Consider the following 13,454-nt stretch of genomic DNA (forward strand, 5'->3'; position numbering starts at 1 on the left):
TAAGATTAGATCATTTCGGAAGTTAATTTTACGAAAGGAACGTTACTTACTTTAAAATGTATTTCGGATCAAGTAATATTTTATGTTCGGTCAAATGTTTAAAGATTTACATAAAATCTGTATTTCTACCGGAGAGGGTAAAATTACCAAAATGCTCTTATGCATCGAAAAAGGACAAAATCAACCTCTTCCTTGTTTTTTCTTTACGGTTAAGCATGGAAGTCAAAACTTGCTTCTTTTCCATTGGATGTTCAATTGTTTCACTTATCATCACAACAAAAGTCTAGTGATCAGCTTAATTTTCAAACTTATCAAATTAATAATCTTGATCTTTACTCTTCCTTCTCTTATAAGTTTCTTGTACCAAGTTGTTAACACCCATAAGTTTCACTGCTAAAGAGACACCACTATTGCCGTAATCACTTTACCTTTTCCCTGCTCCAGGCCATTGTTGCCATCTTTCTTCTTACCGTCGACCAAGCTCATGCACCGCGGCCACGCACTCTTCTTCTTCCTCCATTCGTGTCATGTTTGGTGACACCGAGAATAGTCTTTGAGACTACTCTGTACACATGAAACCAAAGTGAACTTATTTTATTTGCTCTTATTTTGATTATAAGTTTATCCTTTATTTGAGATACAAACTCTTTACTTTCTTTAAAAACGATTATTTAGATATTTTGATGAGAAGAAAATGATGCTAAAATATAGTAGTAGCTTGCTACCTAAGTTCTATGTTTGTTCTTATTTTACTCTTAAAAGTGTAGTGTTCGTTTAAATTCTAATATTATTTTGCACAAGGAATTGATGATTAGGTACTTCGTACATTTAACTTCCGAAAAATGAGTTTTGATACTAGAGCAATTAGAGAGTTCTATAAATTAAAGTTTTTATAGTAATATTTTCTACTAAAATGAATAGTGGTAGTATTTATTTTTAAAGTAATGCTCATTTTACTCAAAATGAGGTAATACTTGTTTTGTTTCTAAAAATAAGTTTATACTTGTTTTATCAAAGGTTTTGAATTAAGATGTTACTAATGAACATTTATTATTATTGGGTATGATCGAATGAGTTATGGTAATGAGGAATTAATGATGGAGGTTGAGAGTTCGAATGATGATTATTGGAGAATAAACTAAGTGAGATGATTAAGGATGATCTAATCAGGTAACCATTATGTCTACCAATTGTGTTCTCTCCCATATATGTACCTATTATGTGTAAGCTACTGTGTTTAAACCTGTATGTGACAATTATATCTAGTTATTATGATTCCACGTATGTAACCTTAATGGCCTGTTATTGTACCACTTGTATGAATGTATGATATGTTTGGCATGTTATGATTTTAAATCAGGTATGTGCAAATGACATGACATAACATGATCTTTTATATCCTTGTATATATTTTTAATGACTTGCGATATGATGAACATGTTTATTGATGTATTTCAGCCTTATGATTTATATTAATGATTTTACATATACAATATTCTATTGATTTGTGGATCTCTCGAAAGTATGTTAATAATCTACGAATAACATATTAAAAGATACTTAACTTAATAAATGAAAGTGAAAGACCTAGTCCGCCTAGCAGTATATGTTATGTTTCGGTCATGCAATGCATGTACCCATGGGGCACCAGCATAACTATGTCGAGCACTTGCTCTATGTTATGGGCACCGTCCCATCGCAGAAGACGTTCCGCCATGTCATACTGTCTAGCGACTAGCATGTCCACCAAAAAGATAACGAATACATGAATTCTATTAAAGGACTTATATGAACTCACAAGGATATATACTCGCTCTATTGAGGAGTTTTATGATATACTGATATGTACGATAGTTCATAATGATGTCTTACCATCATACGAGGTGATAAGAATGCTATGAACGACAGGTATTTCTAGTTATTTTATTAGTTTATAAATCATGTGTATTTGACCTGTTATGCTATGCCCCTGTTAAATGTCTAACGCTAATGATTATTATTTTATTAAACTAAGTGTTACGAATGAATGATTATGTAATGTGTCAATGTGCTATGAATTTTTGTGAAGTGCAAAGTTGTTCAGAAATGATTTAATATGATACGATAGATGAAACTTTTGTCGGCATCGGAAAGTGAACTGAACGTGGAAAATAGGCGAGTTACAGGTGGAGGAAAGTATGTTAATGATAGGGGGAAACATTCCCACACGAATCAAAGTTATGTTATGTCCAAAACCTATACTTACCAATGATCTTATGTAAAGGGAATGATCCTTTCCGACACAGCTTTTAAAAAAATAATGATATTAGATTATTTCTAAACAACTATGTATGTATGATATATGCTCAAATGATTTTGAAAGAAAAACTGTTTTAACGGGCTAGAGTAATGTTACTGAGTTTTCCACTCATTTTTTGATTTTCCTGCGTTTTCTCTGTTTTCTATTTTTATGGATAACAATAGGGATAATGATGATGGAGCTGAAGTTAATCAAAGGTAAAAGGATTAAAGGAATTTACTTAGAGGGATTTTGGAATCAAGGCTTATGTATTATGGATCATCGAGAGTTGAGATGGATTGATTATTTTATTACAGTAATGAAGACTGGAGTTGTATTATTTATTGATTATTCTCATTAAGGAGTATGTTTATTTATGGGCCCATAACCCACAGGTGTTCACGAGATTATCTATATGATTGATTCCGTTGCATATGATGAGTAAAGAATGGATTATTTATGGTTAATTAATTCCGCTGCAAACGACAAGTTAAGTACGGTCTGGTGACTATACACATCTACTTTTGGCCTCCTGTCCCGACAGGAAGTGCAATGACGGTAAATAAATCCATCTTCGTGTTGGATCAAAGTGAAGTATACTTATGGATAACTGGATAAGCCACAAAACACAAAAGACTAGCCCAAATTAAAGAAAAATTCAAAACAAAGGTCCAATCAACTAAAACCGATCATAATTAGGCTTAAGCCCGTGCATAAACCCTAATAATGACGGATTTAAGAGTGCCTAGGTTAAAACTTAGTGTTGTCGCAGAAAAAGCCGCGCGCATCTCACAAAGTCGCGCTGGGCTGCCGCGCGCAACTAATTCAGTTGCGCGCAACACCCAGCGCAACTTGGAAGATTTGTAATAATACGGAAAATATAAAATCAAATCTTACCATAAAGCCGGGCGCAAGACAAAAAGTCGCGCAACACATAGCAGTGCAACTCTATAACTTGCGCTGGGATGCCACGCGCAACTTCATATGTTGCGCGCGACGTCTGCTGCGGCAGATTGCTCGAAAGCCTAAACCTAATCCTTCTTTATAAATACGAACTTAAAGCGAGGCTTCAACAGACAGAAATTAACCTAAAAACTCTGGTGAATTAACTTGTGAACTTGTGCAACCTAGCCCTCTTTTCCTAAACACTCACCCTTTCGATACTTTGTTACTACGGTGGAGGTTCCCCAACAAGAAGGTGTCCATAAGTGTTCTAAACGGAGATCTAGCAAAGAGTAGTGGTAAATTCCCGAGCACTTAGTGAAATCACCTTTATTTTTCTTGTTTAAAAGGACTTTAATTAATTAATTAGTGTTTTTTTATCACTTTTAAAATAATTAATTAATCAATTCCACATAGTATCTTGCGTTAAATAAAGACTAGAATTGAATATAATAATTGTTGGTTGATCACTTAAGCCAAGGCGAATCTTGTTTATTTATTGATCTTTCACGATAATTATTATATAAGAATAACGACTTTTGTAATGTAATTCTTATGGAATTAATGCTTGTAAATAAAATCAACTAACATATTTTTAGGTATCGCGTTGCATATATTGTTTGGTGATGAAACGAGGTCGTACTAGGGCTAGGATGACGATTACCCTCTACAAGGAACGTTATCTTAGTACCCTCACTCCCGAACTCAAATCTGGTTTATAGACCAGTTTGGGGATGGGTAAAATTATGATTTGTGATAATTATTCCATGAACTCCACATGGAAGAAAGGCATGAATGAGGTTTATGAGTTTTTCCTAAACCTCATTGGCGACTCCTACTTGTTTCTTATAAAAAAGCGTAATGATGGAATAAATTCTAATTCAAGGTCCCCCAAACAGTCAGGAATTCAAATCCTAATACACCCTAACAAGTGTAAAGTCCTAGGCTTTTAAGCGGCCAAGGGCATTTTAGTAGAGTACCCCTTTTGATGGGATCACCCTCCTTACAGTGACGCCGATTAAAAGTCGGGGCGTTACAGTTAGGTATCAGAGCGGAACTCTGCCGGAAGTGTGGGTCGTAGACTTGTGTCGCCAGAGTATGATCTTTAGGACATGAAAGCTGATCTTTTGGTGATTGAAGAATATCTTTGAGTAGTAGAAATAATTTGAGGTTATAATATATAGGACAGGGAAGAATATCTTAGTGATATGAATATGATTTGTGGTTAAGAACTTTGGGATATTAAATTTATTTGAGATTTGAGTATCATATTGTTTATTAGATTTAAATTAGAGGATGTGATTCATAAGAAATGTTGTAAGTTGATTTTGAGGTATTATTGGTTATAATGATTGTAAGTTATAAGGTAACAAGTTTCAAGGACGAAACTTTTTGTAAGGGGGTAAGGATGTAATACCCAAGATTTTAAAACTTAATTTATTAAACACTGATTCTATAATATTAGCTTAATTGATTTTTAATCACTATTTATTCAATTCGAATGTTTTTGTGTTAAATTTTATTATAAGATTAGATCATTTCGAAAGTTAATTTTTCGAAAGGAACGTTACTTATTTTAAAATGTATTTCGGGTCAAGTAATATTTTTTGTTCAGTCAAATGTTTAAAGATTTACATAAAATCCGTATTTCTACCTGAGCGGGTTAAATTACCAAAATGCCCTTATGCATCGAAAAAGGACAAAATCCAACTCTTCCTTGTTCTTTCTTCACGGTTAAGCATTGGAAGTTAAAATTTGGTTCTTTCCAATAGGATGTTCGATTGTTTCAATTATCATCACAACAAAAGTTTAGTGATCAGCTTAATTTTCAAACTTATCAAATTAATATAGTTATCTTGATCTTTACTCTTCCTTCTCTTATAAGTTTCACGTACCAGGTTATTAACACCCATAAGTTTGACTGCAAAAGAGACACCACTATTGCCTCAATCACCATATCTTTTCCCTGCTCCAGGCAGTTGTTGCCATCCTTCTTCTTATCGTAGACCAAGCTCATGCACCGTAGCCAAGCACTCTTGTTCTTCCTCCATTTGTGTCATGTTTGGTGAAACCAAGAATAGTCTTTGAGACTACTCTGTACACATGAAACCAAAGTGAGCTTATTTTGTTTGCTCTTATTTTGATTATAAGTTTATCCTTTTTTTGAGATACAAACTCTTAACTTTCTTTGAAAACGATTATTTAGATATTTTGATGATAAGAAAACGATGCTAAAATATAGTAGTATCTTGCTAATTGCTATCTATGTTCTATGTTTGTTCTTATTTTACTCTTAATAGTGTAGTGTTTGTTTAAATTCTAATATTATTTTGCACAAGGAATTGATGATTATGTACTTTGTACATTCAACTTCCTAAAAATGAGTTTTGATACTAGAGCAATTTTAGAGTTCTCTAAATTAAAGTTTTTATAGTAATATTTTCTACTAATATGAATAGTGGTAGTATCTATTTTTAAAGTAATGCTCATTTTAGTCAAAATGATGTAATACTTGTTTTGATTCTAAAAATAAGTTTATACTTGTTCTATCAACGATTTTGAATTGAGAGGTTACTAATGTATATTTATTATTATTGGGTATGATCGAATGAGTCATGGCAATGAGGATTTAATGATGGAGGTTGAGAGTTCGAATGATGATTATTGGAGAATAAGCTAAGTGAGATGATTAACGATGATCTAATCAGGTAACCATTATGTCTAGCAATTGTGTTTTCTCCCATATATGTGAAGGAGTTATGTCTTCGTCGTGTACAATTACTAGATATATAATTGGATCAAATTATGGAGATAATTAAGTTCTTACATTTGGGTCGTCGTTTGGCTATAGCTAGTGGCACTAACGATCTTTAGACTAGTAAAATAGCCCAAAGCCCAATTGCACATATCCTATAAGGTCACACAAAGGGGCTAGATCGAGCATTAGAGGACGAGGCCCATCTTGGGCCTCATCACTCTAAGTGACCGGCCATATGGAGGATAAGAAGTGGTTTTGGGCTTCGTGCCCTACTCTAATTATAATGAGATTATAAATAGACTAGGTGTGTAGGTTTGCAAGTATAGTAAGCAATTATCTGATCAGATAAGATCAAACCCTAATTATCAAACACCAAACCCAACCCCTTTCAAAGTCCTCTCTCTCACACGGCTCTCTCCTCCTCCTCACGCCGGTGGAGGTTTGTGGTGGTGGTGGTGGTTTGTGCGGTGGTTGGTTGTCTCTAAAGGTGGTGATCGTGGTTTTCCTCAATCACTCGACCAATCTAGTATTGGTGGACGACTCGTTCGAATCTCGTGGACTAAGTAGAGGAGCAACGCTTGGGGCTCTATTCTCTCCCTAATTTTCCTGTCGAATAGCTTCGTGGAATTCACGCGTCAAAGGTATGATTATGTGTCTTGTGTGTTATGCATGTGATCTTGGGATTTGTACTTGGTTGAATAAGATTTATATTATTTCCGCTGTGTAGTACCTATAAACTCCTACAGTGATATCAGTTAGCCTCTTGCATCAACGCGCTAGATCATAATAATACGATTATTTGATGTCCATGTTAATTTTATAATCAATTAAGAGGAAGAAATTAATTTAATTATAGTTCAATTTTTATATTTAATGTAATTAAACTTTTGGAATTGATTAAATGTGATTTAATTATGCTCAAATAGCCATGAAGATGACCGAATTTTAGCCCTAATATGTTCGAAATTTTCGAACCTCCTAACCTTATTTTTTTTAATTTTCGAAAATACTAGCCCTAAAATATGATTTTTGTGCTTGATTTTGATTTAATTCGATTTATTTTATTATTCATAATTTGAATCGGATTGATTTATGCATAATAGTGTTTTGTGTATGATCATCGATTTAATTTGAAAAGTTAGAATTAAATTGGGATCAATTTTATGAAGAACCCTAATTTTAAGATTGAATGTTGATTCAATTTTAATTTTCGGATTGATTTAATTTAATTTTGATAAAAGTTATTTTAATTAAATTAAAACACAAAAAAAAAATATAAATATATATTTAGAGGCGGCAGCCACGGCTGGGTGGCGCAGCCTTAGTTGCTATCGCCGCTGCTAGACCAAGAGGGAGGGGAAGGGGAGGGTAGAGGTCGGAGGGTGGCAATGGGCAGCAGCTTGCAAGCGTTGCACGGCTGCTGCCCGATGCTGCCTTGTGGCAGTGGGTGCTGTTGCGGCAGCCAACCACGGTGGCCGGCGGTGGTGGCTTGCGGTTTTTCAAAAAAAAAAAAAAATTATATTATTTGAAAAATTATTTCAAGATAATTATGAATTATTTTGGGATAAAATCAATTTCATTTTGTATAAGTTAAAATATTTTGAAAATATGATCTTTTATTTTAAAAAGATAAAATTGGTTTTATTTGGATAAAATCTTTTATTTTAGGATAAAATCAATTACTTAAAAGTTGTTATATTTGATATTATCCATATTTAAAGTTGTTAAATTGATAATTATCCTAATTAAAGTGGTTAATTTTGGATAAAATTGATTAGGATATTCTGAGCATATTCCAAAAGGATAATAATTGATTTAAATAATGTGATTATCCCATAATTAGATTAGAATATAATTGATTTTAAAATTATTTGATTGGCTAGTACTTAGGATAGAATCTCCTAAATTTGTTAGGATAATCATGGAAGATTAAATATGATTTATCTTTCTAGATTAAAATATGATTTGATTCTATCTCATAACTAAATTAAATATATGATATTTTATAAACGCTCATGAATAATATATGATATTATTTAATTATGATTATAATATAAGATATTTTAGGAAATGCGTTGATTTTATTATGAACATTCGATGTTGTAGTTTAGATAAGCATGTTGAGTGATTTATTATATGGCACTTTTATAATATATGATATTATGTTGCTGTATATAGACTAGTATGGCCCATAGATTCTTAAATACGATATGCGCATCGTGATGTATTTTTGTAATCTAAATACGGTCTGCGTACCGTTAAGTATTTTTCTAACTTTCATTTAAAGTAAATAGAATAGTTATTTAAATAATGTTAGTTCAAAGAAGCCCATGAATTGAAGGCCCAAAGGAGCAAGGTGGATGGAGATCCATGATGATTCAAGTGGGAGCATTTTCATTTCTAGTTTTCTTACGACTAAGGGGCCATACTATGTCATGATTTATTTTATTGCATTAGTAGATTATGCATTTTAGATTGTATTTATGTTGATTGATGATGCGCTAGAGTTCACTAAATAATCACAACATAATAAATCTAGGTCCCAGTAATATTAAGATTGCTTTTCCAATTAAAAACCCGATGAAACATTTGATATTTATGATGGGTCATGCCAAAGCTGGTTTTCATATTATATCTTAGGGGAGTGGGGGTAAAACAAATTTTACACTTTTAATTGGTTATGCTCAATAAGGTTACCTAAAGAGTTTAGAACCTTGAAGAAAAGGGAAATAATTAAACATGTGACGATTAATTATTCAACCAAGAGTTACAAGAGTTGTAATCAGTAAAGAGTTTACTCACCTTGAAAATGTAATGGTTGATGGTAGGGCCAAAGTCCGGTAAATTATTGCACGAATAAAGGATCTTGGAATCACTCTGGGTGTTATCGTCGCAGAGGGCATTCTATCGTCTGCTTTACAATTGCATACAGCCGGTAGAAATTGAACGACCTAATTGGTCAACTCACAGCTACCTGACCATGGAAATCTAAAGAAGGACTAAGAATGCAATGGTCGGATGTTGGGTACATCAATCGGCCATCGACTGAAATTCTGACTTAGATTACCTCGCAAAATTATACAATTCCTCCTAGTAGGGAAATGCGGACATGGAGTATAATTGGATTATGGCCACATACATAAACGACTAGTTTGAGAATTAGCCTAAGTTGGATGAAGCCCTCTCGAAATGGGGTGAGCACATAAGGCTCATAGAATTGCTTGCTATTGTAATAGAAAACTAGCAGGCGGACAATTGCAAACTTCCTATTTCATGAAAATTGTAATATTTGTAGCATGATCACTCATCCGGACCCATTTAAACTTGCGTAGGCGAAAAGGGATGCCTAAAAATATGAGACGCCTGTAAAGGAAGAATCTCAGGCGGACCGATGCTAAATTAACATTGAAGTTCATTCAACTTGTAATACTTGTTGCATGAACAACCATTCTACCATGGAAGAAAGGTCTAGTGACCGCTTGCAATAAGAGCTGGATCCTAGAGTGGCCGACTGCGCGCTTGGCTTGGGGCAATCACCTTAGTGATTGATTGACTCAAAAATCAGTCATACCTCAACCAGCATCACCCATTTTCAAGCCAATCAACAAACTTTTAAACCCAAGTGCACAGCTGCCCAGGGATAAAACAATCTGGTATACCATTCAAACACAAAATACAAATTTTAGAAAATAAAACACAATTGTTAGAAACCAAACACAAACATTAAAAACCGACCTATTGGGCAGATGATTCATCATAAAAAGCTGACCCCTTGGCCAGCAAAATTAAAAAGTCAAATTGTTAACCGACTAAACAACCGATGAAAAAAAAATAAAATGTTGATTAACCCGACTCCTCAGTCGATAAAGAAACAAGAGATACTCGACACGCAGGTCAAAAATATATTTGAACTATCCATCCGGCCGCAGAAACAACATTAAAATTAATTAGCTTTAGGAGAGGACCTCGGCTTCATTTTCATCCGCCACTTCTTCATTGGCCTGATGATCTCCATCACTTTAATTTCCTTGCCCTCGTCCTCATGCTGGTCCCCCTTGCCGCCATCAGCTCCCTAGCCTGCCTGAGAATCCTGCTCCTCTGTAACTTGCTCATAACGATACTCCCAAATGAGTAGTTGTCTTTGGGAAAGAGATCCTTGCACACCATCTTCATGCGAGTGACGCAATCGGCCTTGTTTTCCTCAACGAGCAGCCTTTTCTCCTATTCCACCTTGGCAGACCATTTGGAGGCGAGCTGCTTTACTTGATTGGCAAGCTTGTGTTGAAGTTTATCATGTTGGCTCTAGAGACTATCTGTCTCTTTGCCAGCATCTTGAAGCTCTTCAACCTTCTCTTTAGCCGCCTTCAGTTCAGTCACCCTCTTCTGGGCCGCCACCAAATTTTTCATCACTTGCAAATTTGCAGTCTCTTGTAAGTATAGGATATCTTCAGTCAACAACTCAGTCTTATTTACATCAAACATGGATTTGTCAAGATTGGAAGCGGCCCTTAAGTTGGCAACCCTTACCTCTTTCCGCTTGTCGCTGAATGGTTTTTTATGACCATTAGCTTTCATCTACCAAAAAGAAAAGGAAGGTTAGTATACAGTCGGCAAAGGCAAAAGTTAGAAAATAACTTGAAAAAATACCTCTGCCAAATTTGCAAGGATATCATTAAAGTTCAGGGAGCTGACTCCTTTGATAGAGTCGCGATGTTCAGCAGAGACAGCAGCGATCATGTCCTTGGCGATCCGCTTATCATCCGGCGCCTGGGGAGAATCTACACAATTAATACTTGGTAAGAGGCTGGCATAGATCCTGCCAAAAGACAGGTATGTTTCAGAGTTGTTTGGCGAATAAATATAAGTCTTAACTCTACAAGGGTAATGCTAGGGATCAAAGGCGGAGGTATCTGGGATGATGAACAAATCTTGAGCATTCTTCACTCCGCCTGCTTGAATGGCCGCCTAGAGAGTCGGTTGCCCCAGTTGGAGTTTTTTCCTTAGCCGACTTGGACTCCTCCGCCTTCTTCAAAGCAGCCATAACAACCAGCGACTTGCCACCTATAGAGGGGTGGGACTCTAACTGGCTAGCTGATGATTTGTGAGCAACCGTCTTCCTTCTTTTAATCGGAGTCTGGCAGTGTTGGTAGTACATGCAGCTCCACCAACCTTTCCTAAAAAAGGATCAACTTTGAAATAAAAAGTTTGAAAAAAAGGGCCAACGGTAATAAGACAGATGTAAAAAACTTACATGCTCAAGCTGTTCTTACTTGAACACTTGGTTTTTGTGCTTCATTATTTGGCACTAAGCTGAGGCGTCGCCTCCTGGTTTTTTGCTCGGATCAAGCTGAGACATGGCTTCTTCTGCAAACGACCAAATGAAATGTTAGTAAAAAAAAATAAATGAAATTATAGCTATGCAAAGACTCAGACAATTTCCCACCTCTTCCCTTCTCACTTCTAAGGCCACAGGCGGCCAAATAGAAAGGATTAGTTAGCCAATTGAACTCTAGGATATAGATTTTAGTGGTAATCTCTTTCTCGGTTCCCCCCTAACCATTTTCACGTCAACTTTAAATAGACTAGGTGTCAAAATCTAGTCCTAACCTTCGTCAGACACACGAGGGAGAATAGCTTTCTAACCTAAGAGGTGAGGATATTTGTTCAAGGAATTATACTTCCGGTTCCGGATGGTATCAGGGGAAAAAACAATGTAAAACTTGTTTCTCCAATGCTTCCATTTGTTTTCTTTCCCCAAACTCATCATGTAACCTTTGTTACATGATAAGGTGAACCACCTGGGGCCGGCTGATGCGAGAGCTTTTCTTAGGTAATGCATGTGGGTGAAGGCCTCAAAGCTAGGCTCAACGTCCTGCATCCTACAAGAGGCTACAAATCCTAGAATATTAACCCATGAATTGGGTTCTAGTTGCCATATCCCAAGCGGTACCCGTCCAGGATCTTTTCAATTTCTGAATCAAACGGAAACCTAAGGCCCACCTGTAATGTGGCCGTATAGCACCCAAAGCAAATATCTCCATAGCTCGGGTCAAGAAGCCAGACGACTGAATTGTTAGGGCTGGAACGTTTATTTGATAGCGGACACCCATGAAATAGGTGTCCCAGAAATCACCCAAGTGTTTCTGTATGGTTCTCTGGGTAGATGCGGACATATGGCTGAAGAAGGAGTAAATATTTCTTTGAGGGAGGAAGAATTTTCTTCCTGGCCTCGCTCGAGAGAGGCGACCCCTTCCTCAGAGCCTTCCTCAGCATTCACAGGTAGCTCCTACTCACTTCTGAGGCCGTTGTAGCTAGCATCCGACTGAGACGACTCCTCTCTAGAGCCGGATGCCTCTTCGATGAGAGCATTTTCTTGCTCAACCAGAATCGAGTTAGTCGGCATCATTTGGACGCCGGATGGGTAATAAGATACCTCGCTTCTGGGCACATTAATAGGACTTTCATCCTCTTCATCAGTAGGCGGCCAAGCTGTCCTTTTTTGTTTAATCCATAGTGTCGTGCATAGACACAGACAGATTCGTTGGAGAGAGCAATTCAGGACAAGCGGTACCCCTAGTTTTAGATTCAGCCGTCCCAGGTGACCGGCTGACAGCTATCCTAGGTCATGCCGTGTGTGTTTGTAATACCATTTTTTAATGAAACAAACAAAGGCAAAATGAAAGGAAAATGAAAAGAGAAAGAAAGGAGTAGGTGGTTACCTAAAAGAGGTAGTGCTTGATGGTGTCATAAATAGCACCCATTTGATGCACATTTAGATTGTTTTCACCTTCTTTTCATGGCTTTTATGTTTAATAAATGCTTAGTTTTATGAATTTTGTCTTAGTTTTACCTTTCCTCTCTTATTTTGTAGCTTTAATGCAATTTTATGGGTTTTATAGTCTTTTCTCCTTTATTTGCTCTATTTTCGTGGTTGTAGGTATTGTACAAGGTTTAGGTCTTGATATTGGTGATTTACTAAGGTGGAGGAAGCCTTTGGAGCAAGCTCATGGCAATAGGAAAGCTCAAGATGCAAGGAAGTGGATTCTCTAACTTCTAGCTCTTGTGCTCTCAAGCCGTGGTCTCATGAAGATGGGGTGTTGAACCCACAATCAAGTGCTTTTGGGACTGCCTCTCTTAGTGTTCATCATTATCATAATCGTGCGACCTTAGCGAATGCACGAAGCCGCGAAAAGATCAAAGAAACCCAGAGAGACGCGGGCGCGCAGAGCTCAGGCGCGGGCGCGCCACCCTTGAAGCGCGGGCCACCTTCCTGGTATTTGCTTGCTCGGTTTTTGTTTTCGCGACCTCTATAAATATCATTGTAACCCGATTTTTGGGGGAATTTAGAGCAGTATTATTCTAGTTTTTTTATCATATTCTTAGCATACTTAAGAGCTTCTCTCTCTAGTTTTAGGGTTAGTTTAGGGGTAGATTTTAGAGAGAGAAAGTGAGGAATTTCAATGGTGATTACGAGAT

At 36.3% G+C, this 13,454-nt stretch overlaps 1 protein-coding gene and 1 long non-coding RNA gene across 4 annotated transcripts; one reads left to right on the forward strand and one right to left on the reverse strand.

Moving 5' to 3' along the window:
* Window positions 1-321: 321 nt before the first annotated feature.
* On the forward strand, window positions 322-2,713 carry LOC110731953. Its single transcript, XR_002513377.1, has 2 exons — window positions 322-1,170; window positions 2,464-2,713. It is a non-coding gene; the product is annotated as an uncharacterized LOC110731953 (long non-coding RNA).
* A 6,142-nt stretch (window positions 2,714-8,855) lies between these two features.
* On the reverse strand, window positions 8,856-12,823 carry LOC110731954. Of its 3 annotated transcripts, none has more exons than XR_002513378.1 (3): window positions 11,230-12,823; window positions 10,626-11,152; window positions 8,856-10,553 (listed from the first exon to the last, which is right to left on the reverse strand). XR_002513378.1 is itself a non-coding variant. In XM_021911869.1 (2 exons), exons 1-2 carry the CDS (start codon window positions 10,713-10,715, stop codon window positions 10,281-10,283), a joined length of 363 nt encoding a protein of 120 aa, XP_021767561.1. In that variant the 5' UTR covers window positions 10,716-12,823; the 3' UTR covers window positions 8,856-10,280. The 3 variants fall into 3 exon arrangements, 1 of the variants encoding a protein (XP_021767561.1); XR_002513379.1 differs by having other exon boundaries at window positions 10,626-10,756; window positions 10,851-12,823; XM_021911869.1 differs by having other exon boundaries at window positions 10,626-12,823.
* Window positions 12,824-13,454: the final 631 nt, after the last annotated feature.

The sequence above is a fragment of the Chenopodium quinoa genome, unplaced genomic scaffold, assembly GCF_001683475.1.
Source record: "Chenopodium quinoa cultivar QQ74 unplaced genomic scaffold, ASM168347v1, whole genome shotgun sequence".
In the NCBI taxonomy this organism is placed as follows: domain Eukaryota; kingdom Viridiplantae; phylum Streptophyta; class Magnoliopsida; order Caryophyllales; family Amaranthaceae; genus Chenopodium; species Chenopodium quinoa.

Excerpts from the sequence above, each read along its gene's own strand:
- LOC110731954 (XM_021911869.1), bottom strand. The coding sequence starts at position 10,715 with ATGATCGCTGCTGTCTCTGCTGAACATCGCGACTCTATCAAAGGAGTC. Across the intron at positions 10,554-10,625 it reads TCCTTGCAAATTTGGCAGAG|ATGAAAGCTAATGGTCATAA; the intron begins GTATTTTTTCAA and ends TCTTTTTGGTAG.